Source organism: Ptychodera flava, chromosome 17, assembly GCF_041260155.1.
Source record: "Ptychodera flava strain L36383 chromosome 17, AS_Pfla_20210202, whole genome shotgun sequence".
Taxonomy (NCBI): Eukaryota; Metazoa; Hemichordata; class Enteropneusta; family Ptychoderidae; genus Ptychodera; species Ptychodera flava.
The window spans coordinates 12,527,931-12,545,587 of record NC_091944.1 but is presented as its reverse complement, the minus strand read 5'-3'; the positions used below and the strand labels follow the sequence as shown (position 1 = coordinate 12,545,587).

The window sequence follows — 17,657 nt, the reverse complement described above, 5'->3', positions numbered from 1 at the left end:
AAATGTTTTCTTTGTTACAGAAGGGAGGGAAGTTTATCGTTGTGTGACCCCATACTGACAAAAATACCAGAATGCAAGGTCACTCTTTGGTCATATAAATGGCCTATTGTCACCCATAAATCTGAGTTGTTACTTAAAGGCCAGTCATAGTGTGTATAAGCTTACTCATGGAGATACCAAAAGGTACTGTTCCATTTGTGTGTTGATCCAGTGCACAGGCCCACGGAACGTTTCGTAGATCGTCGTCGGATGGGAAGTGACTGACACTGTGAGGCCGAAGGGCCGAACCTCGGTACTGTATAAGATTACCAGTACCGAGCTTCGGCCTTCGGCCTCACGGTGTCAGTCACTTCCCATCCGACGACGATCTACGGGAACGTTCCGTACGCCTGTGATCCAGTGTGGCTTCCACTGTTTATTAAAGTGCCAGTGTATAGGAAGGGGTACGTCTCTCAAGTTGTTTTCACAGCTGCCATTTAGTCAAACTTTTGGTTTTCTATCTCAGCCAGAGAATGCTGCAAAAGTTGTGGATGAGCTGTTTCATAAGTCCTAAGTGTTTGTGCATTGCCATTTGAACGAGCTGCTCACAGAATCTTTGTACCGCTCTATAAAAACAAACTCAATACTTCTGTTGACACATAGAACAAAGATTTTGGAGCAGTTCCATCCACTTCCATGTGATCTAGGTTGATGCCTATGGGTGTGAGAAAGTACCTGTATGTTTGTATATGTGTTCTTAACAATAAATGCATAGCAGAGAATGTTTTTTCCATACAGTTTATTTTTTGTGACTTTTTTATTAAGAGACAAAATATTTATTATCAAAATAGAGATAGTTACGTTTCGAGTCCCCTTTTTTAAGTGCCCAAATCCCTCCAAATCCCCAAACATACCCATATTCTCCAATTCCCCCCCCCCCACACCTCCAGAGGTGTTTGAGAATGCGCAAGCCTAAGACCGTGAAAACTTTACTTGTATGCAAGAGTTTTAAAGGGAGTTGAGTCGACATGCAAATGGTACACCAGAAAAGAATTCTAAAAATTTGAGAGTCCTGTCCCCGTGACCACTGTTGACTGTGGTGTTAACCACATGCGCGCGCCCGGGCGCTAGGCTTCTCGAAACCCCTATGACACAGATCATCAGATCATGGAACTACCAAATGACAAAGACCTGCGCCAACAGGAAAAGATTTTAGGGCTTCGTGAAGCGGCGAGCCCACGGGTGCCTGGCATTGCCCGTGTGGTATACACAGACCCATTTCTCGACACTGGCAATGCCAGGCACCTATGGGCGAGCCCAGCGCCTGTGGTTTTAACTCGCATTGTCTATCAAAATTTTACTGGCTTAGGTAGTCTGCTTGCTGCCCTTTGACACGATGACGTCATGTCTGAGATAGAAGTAGAAACCGAGACTGTGTGTAAGTAAACACCTGATACAGACATGTCCGTCGATGTATTAAAACAAACAATACCCAGTAAGTTGGACGTAAACAACGACCTGGTACACGAGAGAGGGAATGCAACTTTTGACCCAGTCCAGCTGACGTATTTGAAGGACGGAGGACGGGACCGAACCAGACGACGTCGGTTTTTGGGTAAGGTCGCCGCCGCTGATGACAATCGGCCGGTGAAGTTTATGCATGCAACTCAGGCGTTTGGCTCACGGTTTGCGGCGGCGTTGTAATACTGTAAACCTGACTCAAGATAAATGGACGCAAGCATTTAAATGTGAAGTAAAAGAGCTTTCCTTAGGCTCTGAACAGTCCCCCATTGCATGGAGGTAGCTACCTCCATGCCCTCAACCCTACGATTCCCTTGTCACTTCAGTTGTGTGACACTTTCTCATTTTCTGTGTCAACAATAATATCATTCAATCAATCAATCAATCAATCAATCAAACGAATCAATCGGTCATTATTACAACGCACACTGACACAGAGCACTACTTACGAGAGAGAGAGAGAGAGAGAGAGAGAGAGAGAGAGAGAGAGATGCAGAGAGTGGTATGGAGATACGCCAAGTGTTACAAGTAAACATTAAAACACCATCATAAGGATAAGAACATTCCAGTAAAGGCTTTCAGCAAACACCACAGTTCGGTATAAAATACAGCGAGATGAAGGAAATTGAATCCCATCTCCTGTTGCAGATCTTTTTGCTTTTCGTGAAATGCTTGGAAAAGCAGAAAAAATCTGTTCCACTTCTTTGATAAGAAATGGTTCTGTCAGAAATGAGGTTCATGCATAAGTTTGTAACTGTCACATCTTATAAAAATTCTGTTTTGAAAAGATGTAAACATGTTTTTTCTATTTCTACCCATTGCAGTTCACAAATTATGATCACTTAAAGGTATACAGACACCAGTGTAATCTAAATATGCCAATATATGGTCAAAGGGGCATTCCTTGGTATTCAAAATGCCCATTTGAGGGTGATGTTTCTAAAAAGCGGCCACCCGCTTTAAATCTGTGATTGGTTAGATTTTCTCTTTCCATGGTAACTGTGGCAAAATTGGAACAGGTGACAGTATACCTTCAATCTATATTTCCACAAACTTCCATGAATTGTCTAATCAGGAAATCTCCTAATTATTTTTAAGAACAATAATCAAATGCTGGATAAGTTCAGTTTGTTATTGCACCACAGGGAACTCTAACTGAATAACAGTAAACAAGTAGATAAAAAACAGAAAAATTAAAAAAATAGAAAAAGCAGCCAAAAAAGAAAACAAAGAAGAATAAACAAAAACAAAGAAGTAAACAAGCAGACAAACAAACGACCAAGGGATCAATTGTAGGACGGGCCATACAGTATATAGAGGGGACAGACCAATGCCATAGCAAGATGAATCTAGTCTGTTTCATTGAAGTCTCATAATTGATCCCTCAGTCGTTTGTTTGTTTGCTTGTTTACTTGTTTGTTTTAGTTTATTCTACTTTTTCTTTTTTGATCGTTTTTAGTCTCATAATTGATCTGTCAGTCATTTGTTTATTTGCTTGTCTTGTTTGTTTTTGCTTGTTTTGTTTATTCTAATTTTTTTGACAGTTTGTCTTTTTTTGATATTTTTCTATTTTTTATTAACTTGTTTACTGTTATTCAGTCAGAGTTCCCTGTGACTGCACCAGAAAATTGGCTAATAGCGGTGTTGGGAGGTGTAAGAAGCTATTCTGCAATGGTACATTGACAGTTTCAGTACCATTGAGACTTCTGCCATCGATGCCACCTACCACTGATACCAGAGAGCCAGCCAGTGTTAAAAGGTGGAAATGAACATAAAATTCTTCTTCTGATCGTGTAAATTGGTTCTATGAACAAACAACTGACTTCTTCAAGGACACAAGCATGGAATGTACGCACGGAAGAAATGCTGCATGAAGAGAAACATAAAATTTATCAGCACAAACATAAATGAAATTAGAATATATGAACAAAAACATGGAATGTATGAATATAAGAATGGCTTTTTACATATAGACAGTTAAATTCATAAACGTAAAAATAACTTTTAAACATTAACAAAATTTATAAATATAATTATCAAAATTATAGAATAACAGCATGTTTTTTATGAACATAAACATTAAATTTTAAAATACAAATATCAAATTAGGAACACACAGTTGTTTTTTGAATTTTGCGACTTTTGGCTTGCCATGTTACACCTTAACTGCTTGTCCTCAGCTGATTTTTGAATAGAAGCACAGCTCAGACTCAGATGAAAGTACAAACTTTGAAAAAGACCATAAGATAGCACACAATTAGAGATGTAGAAATGGCTATAGACATTGCCACGTGCTCTTTGCTGTTCTTGTCAGCTGCTAGTCGCCACACTACATCTGAGCTACAGCAATAGGATATTGCATTCAAATTTGTACACAAGCCACAACAGCTGACAAATCAGAAAGAGGTTTACAACTGCCAATTGTTACGAACTGCAGTTACCTGATTGGCTCTTGCAAAGTGTGAGATTTGAAGGGATCTTCTATTGCGGTGGTTCAGATGTAGTTAGGTGAAACAGCTGACGAGAACGGCAAAGAACAAGCAAAGGTGGCAACGTTGCCATCTCTACATCTGATTGTAATCAGTTGGACCACACATGGTTACAACCCTTTTCAGAATTAGAGCGCGAAGCCACTGCAGTGAACTGCAATAAAACTGCTTACACTAATTAGTTTCAGCTGTAGCCGTGGCCACTTTGTGTCGAACAAGGCTACTTGATAAAGACCAAAATGTCTGCTTGTACAAAGGCAAAACTAGCTCTGTCTGAGGCTCGAGTTGGAAATGAGAGTTTACGATTGGCACCCTGTGTTCAAGATTAAGATACAATGTAACATTACCATGCACTGGTCCATGTACAAATCTTTTTTATTTCAACTGAAACTAATTAGTGTGAGCAGTTTTATTGCAGTTCACTGCAGTGGCTTCGCGCTCTAATTCTGAAAACGGTTGTATTACCTCCATGCATAGGTCAATCTTTTACTGTTCTGCAGTCCTTATCTATGACAATGTCTGTATGCAAATACACGTAACAAAACAACACACAAGTTACAAGTCAGTGATAGGCCATTTTGATAGCAACCGTATCTCTTATATATACATGTGCCAATCTGCTTTTAATTTAATACAGTCCCTCCATCTGCAATCTCATACTCATAGTAGGAACAAATGACGTCCTTGTGTCTCCTTATTGTGTACATTTTCATTTAGAATATTTTGAAGATCAATCATTCTATGAAAATGTTATTATATACCAGCGATTATTATTGTTATTCTTGATGTTGTTAAGATCAATCATTAAAACAACATCAACAACAACAATAATAATAATTGCTGGTATATAATAACATTTCATATAATGCATTTAATCTACAGTTATCTTAGCATTCTGCATATAATCATATGAAATATGAAAAAATTGTTTATATTTGATGTAAGTAAATCATTTTTTTGGATTCATGAATATTGAGTATCATAAAATGCAATACCCTTCAGTGATAAGAATGCTGCAGTCAAACCTGTGTATAGTGCATAGTTGTCACTCAAGAGACCAAGAAAAAGTGACTACTATGTGTAGAAAATGACCTGTAGAAGAATGGTTGTGGTATTACTTTTTTTGGGTAGGTGATGTTCTGAATATTGAATATGGGATAAGACCAGTGTATTGCTAAACAGTACCATTGTAAGTCTAATAAAATTTGTGATTTCATTTCTGGAGAATAAATGCTCATGTGGAATGTGTGAAAGCAATCTTTCATTTTCAGTACTAATATTCACTATCATTTCATTTGTTTATCAATATACTCAGATTCTGTCTCCAAATCAAAGCATTTACAGGTGGCCACTGACCACGGAGATGGCCCGCTCTCTGTAAAAGGGTCTGTAGTGTGTCAAATCTCATGAGGTTACCTTGAAGTGACCACTATAAAGGTGAACTCCCTGTTAAAGTGACGGCTACAACAGGTTTGCGTGTAATTTTGATTTTATTAACACAGAGGCTTTGGCATTGAATGATCCTCAACTTCAAAGAAAGATTGACCCAGCATTTTTGACCCGAGATGACCAGTACAGCATGGCAGTGAGAAATGGTGTTCTAACGGAACAGAAGATAATTGAACTGAAGTTGTCAGATCCGGAAGAGAAGGAATGGTTCAGGGAGTAAGTATACTCTGATATGAGTGATTTTATTTGAATGTTATAAAACATAATATTGTAATAAAATTCATATATTATATTATTATTATTGTAAAATTATGATATTTTCAAATGGTTGTTACCGTAATATACTGTTTTGAGGAACACTCAACTGGCATTTTTTACTGTGAGTAGGGAATGTCCACAGATAATTTGTATATCCCAGTAACATTTGACAGTTTACTATACTTAATGTAATTAGTATGCATCTTGAAAATACAAGACGTTTGAAATCTTTAAGTGTACTGTAATTTTCTCAAAAAAACTTTGAACAATTTTATTTTGCAATGGTGAATGAAACCTAGTGGTCATTGAAATGTGAAATTTCAAAATAGCAGCTGCTCTTTATTTTTTAATTTACAATTTTCACAATAACAGTACATGACAGAAATCACACATTTAACAATTAGTCAACGCAAGTCGTAGACGAGCAAAATACTGATGTTGTGGGACACAACAGAATCCCTCCCTGCATTCCATTTTGCCTCAACAAATTTCTGGTGACTTACTATCCCCCTTGCCAATGAAAATTTTAAAACAGAGTTTCTACCTTGCAACACTTTCAAGCATATTCTAAACCTGTTGTGTGTAGAGACATAAGATTTGTAACTCAAAAAGTAAAGAGTTTAAAATTAACAGACCCTGTATATGAAAATTTCTCAATCCTCGGCTGATCTATTTGTTATTGTTTGCAAGTTCTGAAATGCAAGGAAAACATTGCTTTCTATCCAATGATATATAATTATTAACTTTCTATCTCTCTGTCTGTCTGTCTATGTATTTATTGCAATCTATCCACCCATGGGTATATTTCAGTGCTGCAGTGAGGCTGCGAGGAGATCATGCGCTTTCGCTGACTTATTTGATGTTTACGACAACACTTGAAAACCAATGCACTGAAGAACAGAAGAATAAATGGCTGCCACTGGCAAAGAATTTCCACATTGTCGGCACCTATGCTCAGACTGAACTTGGACATGGTAATCCAATGTGATCATTTAGAAAGCTTTGGAAAACTTTGAACTTGAATGTTCCTTATGAATCTACAGTTTTTTCCCTGCATGTTCATTGAAAGGGGCACTTTCTACCCCATTCATCAAAATTAGGGGAAGACTTGACATTTTAGGGGGCAGTCGCTTTTGATGTTGATTTTGCCTTCCTTGGAAGGGCTTCCTCAATATTGTTATGATCGTCACCCTGTTCAGTTTTGTCTTCTATGTCGCATGTAGCACGCGTACCAACATCGACATCATGATGTTTGTCACCTTGTGATGTGCTCGGCTGCTCTCTATTTTCTGTCAATTTGTCACCCACAATTTTCCCTGACTCAGGATTTGACATATTTATTCCCTTGGACACGATTCTGTCAAAATTTAGGGGTTTAAATCCATGAAATATTGCACTGATGCCCGTGGTGCCAATCAACCAACTGTGTTGTATTGCTATAAGTGTTCCTGCAATGCTAAACCTGGAATTTTACAGAACTCTGTCATTGATACATACAGTTTGCTGCACTGTGCGCTTGGGTCACCCTCATATACCGTATTAGTATGTGGACCTCTTTGCTTGCTGTGTTTTGTGTGCGATTTCTGCGCTGTCAGTAACTTTTTCAGGGCAGACAATGGCTTGATATATGCAATTTGCACAATCGCACAGTCAAGAGAAAACCCTGAATCTATGTATTTCATACCATTGTACCAGTGAAGTGTGTTGAGACGCTGACCTGACCTTGACCTCTTAAACAGCCTAGTTTCTATTCTGTAATGGTCGTGGACAATACATTATGAGAACTGAATCAATGATAGCTCAATCTCAGAGAGACCCTCTACAATTTGAGAAATAATATAAAAAATAGTCAAGTGAATAGACTGTTCTCAACAAAGTGTTTTGTGTGCCCCGGAAATTCTCAGTGATATGAATTATAAACAAAGTTATTCATACATGAGCTGAACTTTTTCTCATGAACAATGACGTGATCTGCACTGACTTGCATTGAATTTCCATATTGATTTGGCAGGAACTTTCATCAGGGGTTTGGAAACCACAGCAACCTATGATGTTGAGAAGGAAGTATTCGTCATCAATACACCAACATTGACCGCGATGAAATGGTGGCCTGGATGGAGTGAGTAACTATCTGTATTTCAGTTCAGATAGTACGCACCTCGAATGTCAAAGACATCAACTTTTGCTCAAACTTTCACTGATGAAACTTTCAACCATTCTGTTTCCAAATCAAGAGTAAACATCAGAGGCTCTAATCATATGATTCCTCTGTTTTGGTTAAACTTTTCTACATGTACCAACTTTAATAACACTTTTGTTTGGCTATATATTTTGTAGGTGGTAAAACGTCTACCCATGCGGTTGTCATGGCCCAGTTATACAGCCTAGGTCAATGTCATGGTGTTCATCCATTTATTGTACAGTTAAGGAGTCTTGAAGACCATAGACTAATGCCAGGTAATATGACACAGATTGATCAAAAATTGAAGAAATCCCATCATGCATTGTGACATCTAGTGACAGTCATACTGTATTTGTAATGATTTTTAGAGTGTTTTAGAGCAAGTATATGATACAGTTATCATGATTGGGACGTACGAAGTAACTACTGGTCTATGTTACAAGAATGATGATTGGTGGAAATAATGATGACTACCATTGGCTGGCCTGCCTGGCTACCCAAGGAAAGTAAATCTTTTACCACGCAGCTGAAATTTTACGCTTTCCTTGCCAATGAACAGGTGGAATAATATCTGATGTCTGGTTCGTTGAGATCAGAGGAACCGCATCCCAGCATGCAGCATGTCATGCATAATTATCAGGGCAGGTACTATTCTACCTTGTGCAGGCAGCATTTCAATGTTTACCTTCCAAGATGTCTGGTTTTAATATTCAATGAATGTCTTACACTGAATGAAATACCAATATTTTGCAAAGTAGTGGTTACTGGCAATTCCAGTGCAGGTAGTGGGGTCAAAGGTCACGATTGTTGAGGTGACATTGAATTCTGCAAGTGTATAAAACAAGGTCTGTAATTATAATTTTGACGGTAATGAAAACAAGCATGTAATGCAACGTTTCTGAATGATTGTAATTTTCATATAATCTTGCTCTTCTATGACTGCTCATTATTTTATTTCAGGAATCACAGCCGGGGATATTGGTCCCAAATTGGGCTACAATTGCAGTGATAATGGCTTTTTGAAATTTGACCATGTTTGCATTCCCAGAGAAAACATGCTGATGAAATATGCCAAGGTAATGTAATACAGAATGATATATACTACAAATATATGCACCATTATAACAAATCTTATGATGTATCTACCGTGGTAAACAATAAAATTTTGCTTGTGATAAAGAAGCTGTATGAAGCAGTTTCTGTAACATTGACTGTTTCAAGGCAGCCCAAGTGCAGTACTGCGTGAGTGCCAATTCATGTTCACTTGCAACGTTTGTGAGAATATGTGACATCCTTTGTATTGTAACTGTTCAGGCTTTCAGAAGTGCATCAAAGAGTTGAGTTTGACGTTTAATGTGCTATAAATCAGAAGAAAAATTGTTGTCATGAGGGGATTGACCGGCACAAACCATGTATCTAGGCTAATCCCCTGAACGTGGAAAATTTCCGCGTTACCGAATTAATGGCTTATGACTCCCCAGAGAGTTAATAAACTACCGATCAAGTAGAACAAAACATCACAATGTTTGTGAATATGTCACCGCCCGTGATATTTGTAGAGCAATCACCGATTGACAGTCAGTTCACACCTCAAGTAAGGTATCTTTTCATATGGAAATTATTTCGAACCTACAGCGTTTGTGCCGGGGAATCTTGGCATGATGACATTCTGCAAAAATGGTCAATGCTTGGCTCGTTTTATTCCCTGGTCGTGAATGCGAGACATACCTAATAAGGAAATTATAAAAACACTCCAAATTTGGACATTAGCGCTATGCATATCTCCCCCCATAGGGTCAGGTGATACTGCGTTAATGTTCTTGTGCAGCCTTTGTGGTATTTTCATCATATCGTAACCTCATTAGACACATCCAACCCATAACATGGCACCAGTGAAACATAGCTACCAGTAATTGCGGCAGTTACTGATGTTCGTTTGTTCCAGCAAGTGTAAACATTTTGTCAGTGACATGAGCAGTGTATACCGATATATGCACATAACAAGAAACAGAATCTATATCCTCTTGTCAATCAAAAGTTTTCTTTCAGAAAATTCCAATTATATTAAAATTGAGCAAGAGCTGAGCTGAGCTCTGTGTAACCCTTATTGAGTTTATTGTATTTATTTGTTATTCATTTTCTAATTTCTTTTCATTATAATTGCTGTTTTTTAAGTATTTCTGTAATTACTGAATCTGGTAGGATGTTATCAAAATTTACAGGTTCTTCCAAATGGACAGTACGTCACGTCTCCTAATGCTCGACTGGCATACGGTACCATGGTTCAAACCAGAGTTGCCTTTATGCCGTTTTCTACAAAAAGATTTGCAGCTGCAGTCACTATCGCAGTCAGGTACAGCGCCATCAGGAGGCAAAGTGAACTAAAACCTGGGTAAGGTTGATGTCTCTGACCTCTGACTGCTTTTTATTACCTAACTGTCATGTGATATTGGAAAAAATGTTTCCTATGTCTGCATGTTTGTAAATGTCATGTTGTTTAAGTAATACAAAATAGAGTAAGCCCAAAGCAGTTGTACACACATTGTTTTAAGGTAGAACACGCCTCGGGGACAGATATTCAGACTCTCAAATTTCTACACTTCTTTTCTGATCTACAACTAATTGGGGCTCACTTTAAAGCTCTTAGGGAAAGAAAAACTTTCAGTGTCTTAGTTTTTCAAGAATCCAAAATTTTATTTTTCACTCATTATTACAAGGATGGCGGCCATTTTCAATTTCAAATATCGCAAAATGTAGGGTAATTCATTTCTCCAGTTACAAACTTTGCACGGTGACACCCCCTCCCCAATTTTCATCACTGATTTGATAAGAGAATGGTTGAAAGTTTCATTTTTGAAAATTTGAGCAAAAGTTAAAGTCTTTCACTTTAGAGGTGAATTACGAGCATATAGTTTGTCCCAAATCCATTGTTATCAGTGGTTGGTGTGGACCTGTTCACTAGGATGGGAGTGAACAGATTGGCGATTGAGCCAGGAATGCTTAGTGACCTATGACATCATGCAGAGATTTTCATCTTAGCAATTATTTTTGTTTCATGTGAGAAATTATTGATGTTGTTCTGCTCACTGAAACATTGAATTATTAATCATTAGAGCTCTAACATAATTATGTAAATATGGTGATTCTGTAATTTTTGATATGTACCATAAATTAAGTTATTGAAGAATTTTATGTACAACATGAATAGTTGTTGACATGAAAAATAATAACCAAAATAATGTCAAAAGATAGTAACTTTCTTTTTTGCGGTGGTACAGTGTTGATTCCAAATGATGTCTTGAGATGCAAGATATATGCAAATCATTTGAACAGCTGAATGTGCGACGTCTTGTTAGATCTTGTGAAGTACAATGATCGACTATTGTGAAATGAGTCCTTACACCGATAATGCTTCCTGACATCGTTCCTGTTTTGAATTTTCCTTCCATAGGGAAAGGGAAATTCAGATACTTGATCACCTGTCCCAGCAGTACAAGCTATTACCACAGCTGGCTACAGTGTATTCCTTGCTCTTCACAATAATGAGGATACAGCAATTCAATGAACGGATGAAAGAACAGCTGAATGCTGGGAATTTCTCTTCTCTGTCAGAGGTCAGTGTCTTTAGCCAATCAGCATCTTGCATTTGTATATGAAGTTGTTTTTACTTTCCTACAATTTACATCAAAATGTATTTTAGTGGAAGCTTTCATGGATATTAGTCTTACTGCTTGCCACTTAGTTAATAACACACTCTCAAATCATGTAGGATTTAAATATTTCTAATGTGATGCAAACAAAAAGATATTTCAACAAACCATGCTTCTTAAAGTAGATTTATTTATTGCAAGTTATGGTTATTTCTAAAGTACATCAATAATACTTGTCTTGGTTGTTTGTTGTTTTCAAAGAGACATGTATAATCTTTGATAATCACCTTGTTGTGAATGGTTTTGTATTTTGCCGGGCATGTTCTGTGTTTGAGTTATGGCTATTAACGCAGGTCTTCAACAAGGTGGAAGGTGGAGTCTAACTGTATTTGTACCGGCACAACTGTTGTGCTTCAGGCTTAGATCTTGTACCTTGGTTTTAGGGCAGTATAACTCCAGCACTCAGGTGATGCACTGCGGAAGTTTATCTGTCCGTGTGTCTGTGTGAAGGTGAGAGGGAATGTGTACACACCTTCAGTTCTATTGAAATGCCATCATTTCATCATTTGCTTTACGATCAACAGATGCATGCAGTCACAGCAGGGATCAAGGCATTCATAACAGATGCTGTCATGTCAGGGACGGAATCATGCCGACTTGCATGCGGTGGTCATGGTTACTCGGAAGCCAGTGGCCTTCCCAATCTACTAACATATGTTGCCTTGACGATCACTGGAGAAGGAGAAAACACTGTCATGTATCTACAGCTTGCGAGGTAATCTCCAATGTTGTCGAAATAAAAACATGATCCATAGTCAAGCACTTTTTTCCCAGTACAGGAATACAATTCTTGTTGTCATAATACAGCTTGAGCTCATAAACAATTGCATTCCTAAGTTGACGATTTGGGCAGATGTGCAGCGTCTCGGAAGCTGATGTCCAATTGGGTGGCTGAATCTTACCGTTATAAATAAATAATACAAAAAGATTCCCGAAGTTGCTGTGAATAGTCACAATCGACCAATCAGATATAACCTTCTGAGCACGCTGCACATCAAGACAATTCAGCTTAGCAACTCGTTTTGCTTTCTTTTGTAGTTGTTATAGTGCCCAATGTTCTGTGAACTTCTATTTCAAACTACCTATTTGTAATTCGATCTGATTTGATATGTCTTCTGTTCAGTTGCCGCAATAGTCGAAAAGGATCTTCAGTTTTGAAATATCAACATCAAGTAAGATTCATGAACAGTGCAGCAGCCATGCTTAAGGTAAAGGGCGACGAATTCGGACGCGCCCGCGCTTTAGAACGTTTCTGCGCAGATTTAACTCCAGCCTGCCGCAAATGGGTTATTTTGTAGCGCATGTATTTAACATCACCTGTCATTGTTGAAATTGCGCTTTTACCTAATTTTTTGACCCAGGCTCTTAGAAATACATGTGACCTATAACCTTGTCATATTTTGACCCCCTAGGAAGCTGGTTTTTATTCAATATGAGCGCAAAATTAACATTTCTCTCCCATTTACATGGCACATATTACCCATTCACGTGGAGATATTGTAAAAAGTAGCGTGGTGACACCCTTTTATTAAAAGTGTAAACTAAATGGTATTATGTCAGGATTTTATTCGCCAAGTTTGGTCAAAATGACACCATTCAAAGTGACAGGAAGAAAGTTCGAAAATTATGTAGTGATATAATTTCGATATCGTCATTTTGTAATCGATACTTATGTTAAAATTTCTTTACAAACATCATGAAAACTATACATTCGACAGATATGGATCTTAATCCTTGGTATTTATTAAAATTAACTCATTTGCTAAGCGTTTTATAATTGCTTTCTTTAGTTTAAGTGAATTATATCATTTTTATTTATTTCTAACGACGCCATCTTAACGTCCGTTTCCATGGAAACGAGCGCTGTGACCCCCATTTTTTATTTCATTTTTGCACTTGCACAACTTCCAAGAATATTTGTGCAAAGTTTCAAGAAAATGACACCACAACCTAATTTTGACGTAATTCGTAGTGCTTCACCTTAACTGGAACAATTCAACAATATCTTAGGGGGCATACAATGTATGTTTTTCCTGTTTGTCATTTAAAGGTATACAGTCACTTGTAATCTAAATATGCCCATATATGGTCAAAGGGGCATTCCTTGGTATTCAAAATGCCCATGTGAGGGCGCTGTTTTTAAAAAGCGGCCACCCGCTTAAAATCTGTGATTGGTTAGATTTTCTCTTTCCACCGTAACTGTGGCAAAATTGGAACAGGTGGCAGTATACCTTTAAGGCATTCTCAGACTTAGACAAGCACTGATTTCTATGATATGAAGAAAGCATCCAAACCTATTACTCTTTGCCCCGTCATTCTTTTACAGATATCTCATGAAATGTGTTGCCAAGGCTACAGTGGGCACCAAACTGCCAGTGATGATGTCGTACTTACAAACCAAGCAGAGTAAGAGATGCCCGGCCCAGGCAGAATCTGAACTGCGTAATTTAGATTTATTATTGCAAGCGTATGAATGCAGAGCTCGCAGGTAAGAAAACATCTTTTAGATCTAAATCATATCAAATGTATTTCCAACAAATCCAAAATAAACTTGATGAAGTGAACTACTTTTCTGTATACCAGGAACAGGAATTGAAAATTCAATCGTACATGTACTTTGATATCCTAAATATTTTCCATGAAATCTTGCAAACATGATTCAAGAAACGCATTAACAGTTTACAGTAAATTAAATGTAACAACTGTAACAAACTGTTGATATGCCTTTATATGTATTGTAAATACCCTTAGTAATGGCATATGTGAACACATTACTTTGACGAAAAACACTGTGTAGACTTCAGCACTTTGTATCGTGAATACCTCCTGAGTGCTATCAAAGTGCCACAAAACCCCATCATGACCTTTGACCCAAAGGATAACTGTATTGAGATTGTACTCTGTTTCATCTGTTCATATTGTCATTGTACAGATATTGAACCTTCCCAGGATGCTGTTGCTGTATCTCTTCATGCATTATCCTTCTATTAAACATACTATCAGTTTTTATCTTTCTGCCAAATTGTTTTGAAATCACTAAATTAAGTTTTTTTTTTGGTCTGTAGTCTCATTTACCAAGCCGCTGAGAAACTCCAAACAGAAATCATGGAAGGAACACCAGAATACCTGGCATGGAACAACTCCCACTTGCTGCTTCTCAAAGCTGCTCAGGTAATCATGTGATTATCATGTGACATTAACCAGCCAATCAGCAGCTTATGTAGTCATTTGAGTGTGAGAAGTAGTCACTGACAGCCCTTTTGTGTACAGTTGCATTAATCAACGTTGGTCAACTGTTTACTCGTCAAACGTGTTTCTGCAAGAAAATTCAGCAAAACTAGATACCACTGTTGAGCAAACAAAGAATTAGTGAATCTATTGACTAGTTTCCTTATAGTATAAACTTTTTAATGTTCAAATTATCAATCATGAAGTTATTCGCACAGTTTTGGAAGATTAGTGAATTTCTTTAATAAAGCTTTGATAGTACAATAGACTTTATCTTTGTTTGAAATAGTCATTTGCATCTTCTGCCTTCCAGGCTCACTGTCATTATGTCGCTGTGGAGAGTTACATCCAATTCACCATGGCAACCGAGATGGCCGACTCTGTCAGGGAAGTTCTAGTCAGTCTGTGCCACCTATATGCATTGTATGGCATCAGAGAGAACGCTGGAGACTTCTTACAGGTATTAATACATGTCCTAACAACATAAATTAAGGATTGGTTTTAGAAATCAGCAAGACATGTACAATGGCCTTTTGAGCTTTCTTTATAATCTTTCAGATTGTTAATCATTGTTGAATGCTACCTGCTCGTCAAAATTTTCAAGTAGACGCGAGAGTGCTTTAGTTGGGCAAAATAAAATTATTTTTGGTCCTTGATATTCAGCAAAAGTGATGTCATGATTCGATATTCTTTTTTTATTCCTAACAATGCAAAAGTTATTGTCTTCTATCACTGGCTGCAAGATACTTTCATTTTCATTTCGCCATTTTTTGAAATGCAAAACAGGGATATCAAGGATAGCTGTACTGATGACTATGTAACAAAAAAAAAGACATGACAAGCAGGTCCTGAAATGGCACGCGCCAACCAGAAACAAATCTTTTTATTTTGGGCATTATGGTCAGTCACTAGTGTGTTTCTTATGCATATTGGTTCATGGGTTTTACTCTTCACCTTCATAATGATGGCTAGATATCCTGTTTCTCTCTTTCCCAGGACGGTTACATGACTGGGAAACAGTTTGCCATGGTGACAAATCAGATTGGTGCGGTACTTTCGACTCTTCGTCCCAATGCTGTTGCTCTGGTGGACGCCTTGGACATTCCTGATGAAATGCTGGCTTCTCAGCTTGGCAGATATGATGGAAACGTCTACGAAAACATGTACAAGTGGGCTCAACAGTCATCACTGAACAAAACGGAGGTAAAGAGATTCATGTGGTGAAAGCTTTCTAATAATACTCATCAGTTCCCATATAATTTATGCCAGGTTGATTAACTTTACATTAAGAGATTTATATTTAAGCTAGTGAGAGCATAAAAGTATAATCAGTTCCAGCTGAGAATTTGTCAGTATCAGGAAGTCAAGAAATGGATCATGTGACCTCATTTAACTAATGCATATTCATATGGTATGAATAGAAATAAATTATTCTCAGTTGAATAGGACTAGCTGTTTTTTGAGATAATGATGATTGTCTAGTATTAACTGGACGTTTATTTTTCAGAATAATGTAATGATTGATAGTGCACCAAACTGTGCAAAAATGACTGAATTTCTCATTCTTGGTTTCTTTGTGTCCATACAGGTGCATGATTCATACTACAAATACCTGAGACCACTGCTGGCAGGAAAGAGATCAAAACTCTAATATGTCCATGGCAACGCTGAGTGCGGGAATTACTTGAAATCAAACTTTTGCTATTCTACATGGTGCAAATGTTGATATCAGACACACTGGGAACAATTCCAATGCAAATGTAATTTCATCCCGGTCATAATTCAGATATTGTTTCACAGTGATTTATGAATGCAGGGGATTCATTTTGGATTCTGCAGATATACATTACTTCAGCAGTGAAAATTTTCATTGGTAACCAATCCTGTAGATAAACTTCATATTTTGTCATAGCTGTACAGATTCAAAACAAAATTCAGTGTAATTTAACATAATCATTAGTGTTGTCCCTGGTATGAAGCAGTATATCTTGAAATGAATTACAACTCCAACAAACTGCAAATCTTTACTCACTATGCACTGAGCTTATCTCATCTTACCATCCCATACAAAATTGTATTTACCTTTTATATGAAAAGTTTCCATGTAGCGACTTTGACCTTACATCTTGAGATGATAATGATGGATGTAAGCATTAATTATGTAAATTTAGCATTGCAGATATACCATGAAATGTAATTTTAAAGTGAAATAAATGTAGCTTATAATTTGATACTGAATGTGTGTCTCTATCTGCTAGCACTCACAAATGACTTGCATAATTTCATCATTAAAAGAGGGATCAAAAGAGTGCTTGGTTTTATTAACCATTTTATTTGATAATACACCATGCATTATTATTATTGAAACTATTATAAGAGAGTTTGCTAATTTAGATCTCATTGTTAGAGAGTATTTTATACTGACACAAAATATTCACAGGAATTTAAAACATCCTATCCGCTTGATATTGGATTGAGTGGTCATCATGGCTAAACAATGTGACTGGTTTGTCCAGAAATAATCTAAAAGCAAAGAGCATATAGTTCTTTTACCGGTTCCATGATGCAGTGTGCACCAGGGTATACAAAGCGTGTGTTACTTTTTAGCTGTAGGGTACACGCAGGATACGTTACTCATAGAACTCTATGGCAGATTACACCCTGACCTATATTTTCGTCGCTGATGGTTAGATTATACACGGGGCATTATTTGGTATTGCAAATATGTGCCGTTCTTCAATAACAATCCGTTGTACAACACAAATCAGTATGTTTTTGTTGTTTTGAGCCTATATACGGTGTTTGATATAGCCACTACAATGCATTGTGGGATAACCGGGA

At 37.4% G+C, this 17,657-nt stretch overlaps 1 protein-coding gene across 1 annotated transcript; it reads left to right on the top strand.

The window, feature by feature from the left end:
* The first annotated feature begins 1,367 nt into the window (after positions 1-1,367).
* LOC139115479 (peroxisomal acyl-coenzyme A oxidase 1-like) lies at positions 1,368-17,054 on the top strand. Its single transcript, XM_070677613.1, has 14 exons — positions 1,368-1,594; positions 5,492-5,654; positions 6,507-6,670; positions 7,708-7,815; positions 8,034-8,153; positions 8,839-8,954; positions 10,101-10,270; positions 11,330-11,492; positions 12,113-12,303; positions 13,915-14,076; positions 14,654-14,759; positions 15,130-15,276; positions 15,813-16,019; positions 16,405-17,054. Exons 1-14 carry the CDS (start codon positions 1,441-1,443, stop codon positions 16,465-16,467), a joined length of 2,034 nt encoding a protein of 677 aa, XP_070533714.1. The 5' UTR covers positions 1,368-1,440; the 3' UTR covers positions 16,468-17,054.
* Positions 17,055-17,657: the final 603 nt, after the last annotated feature.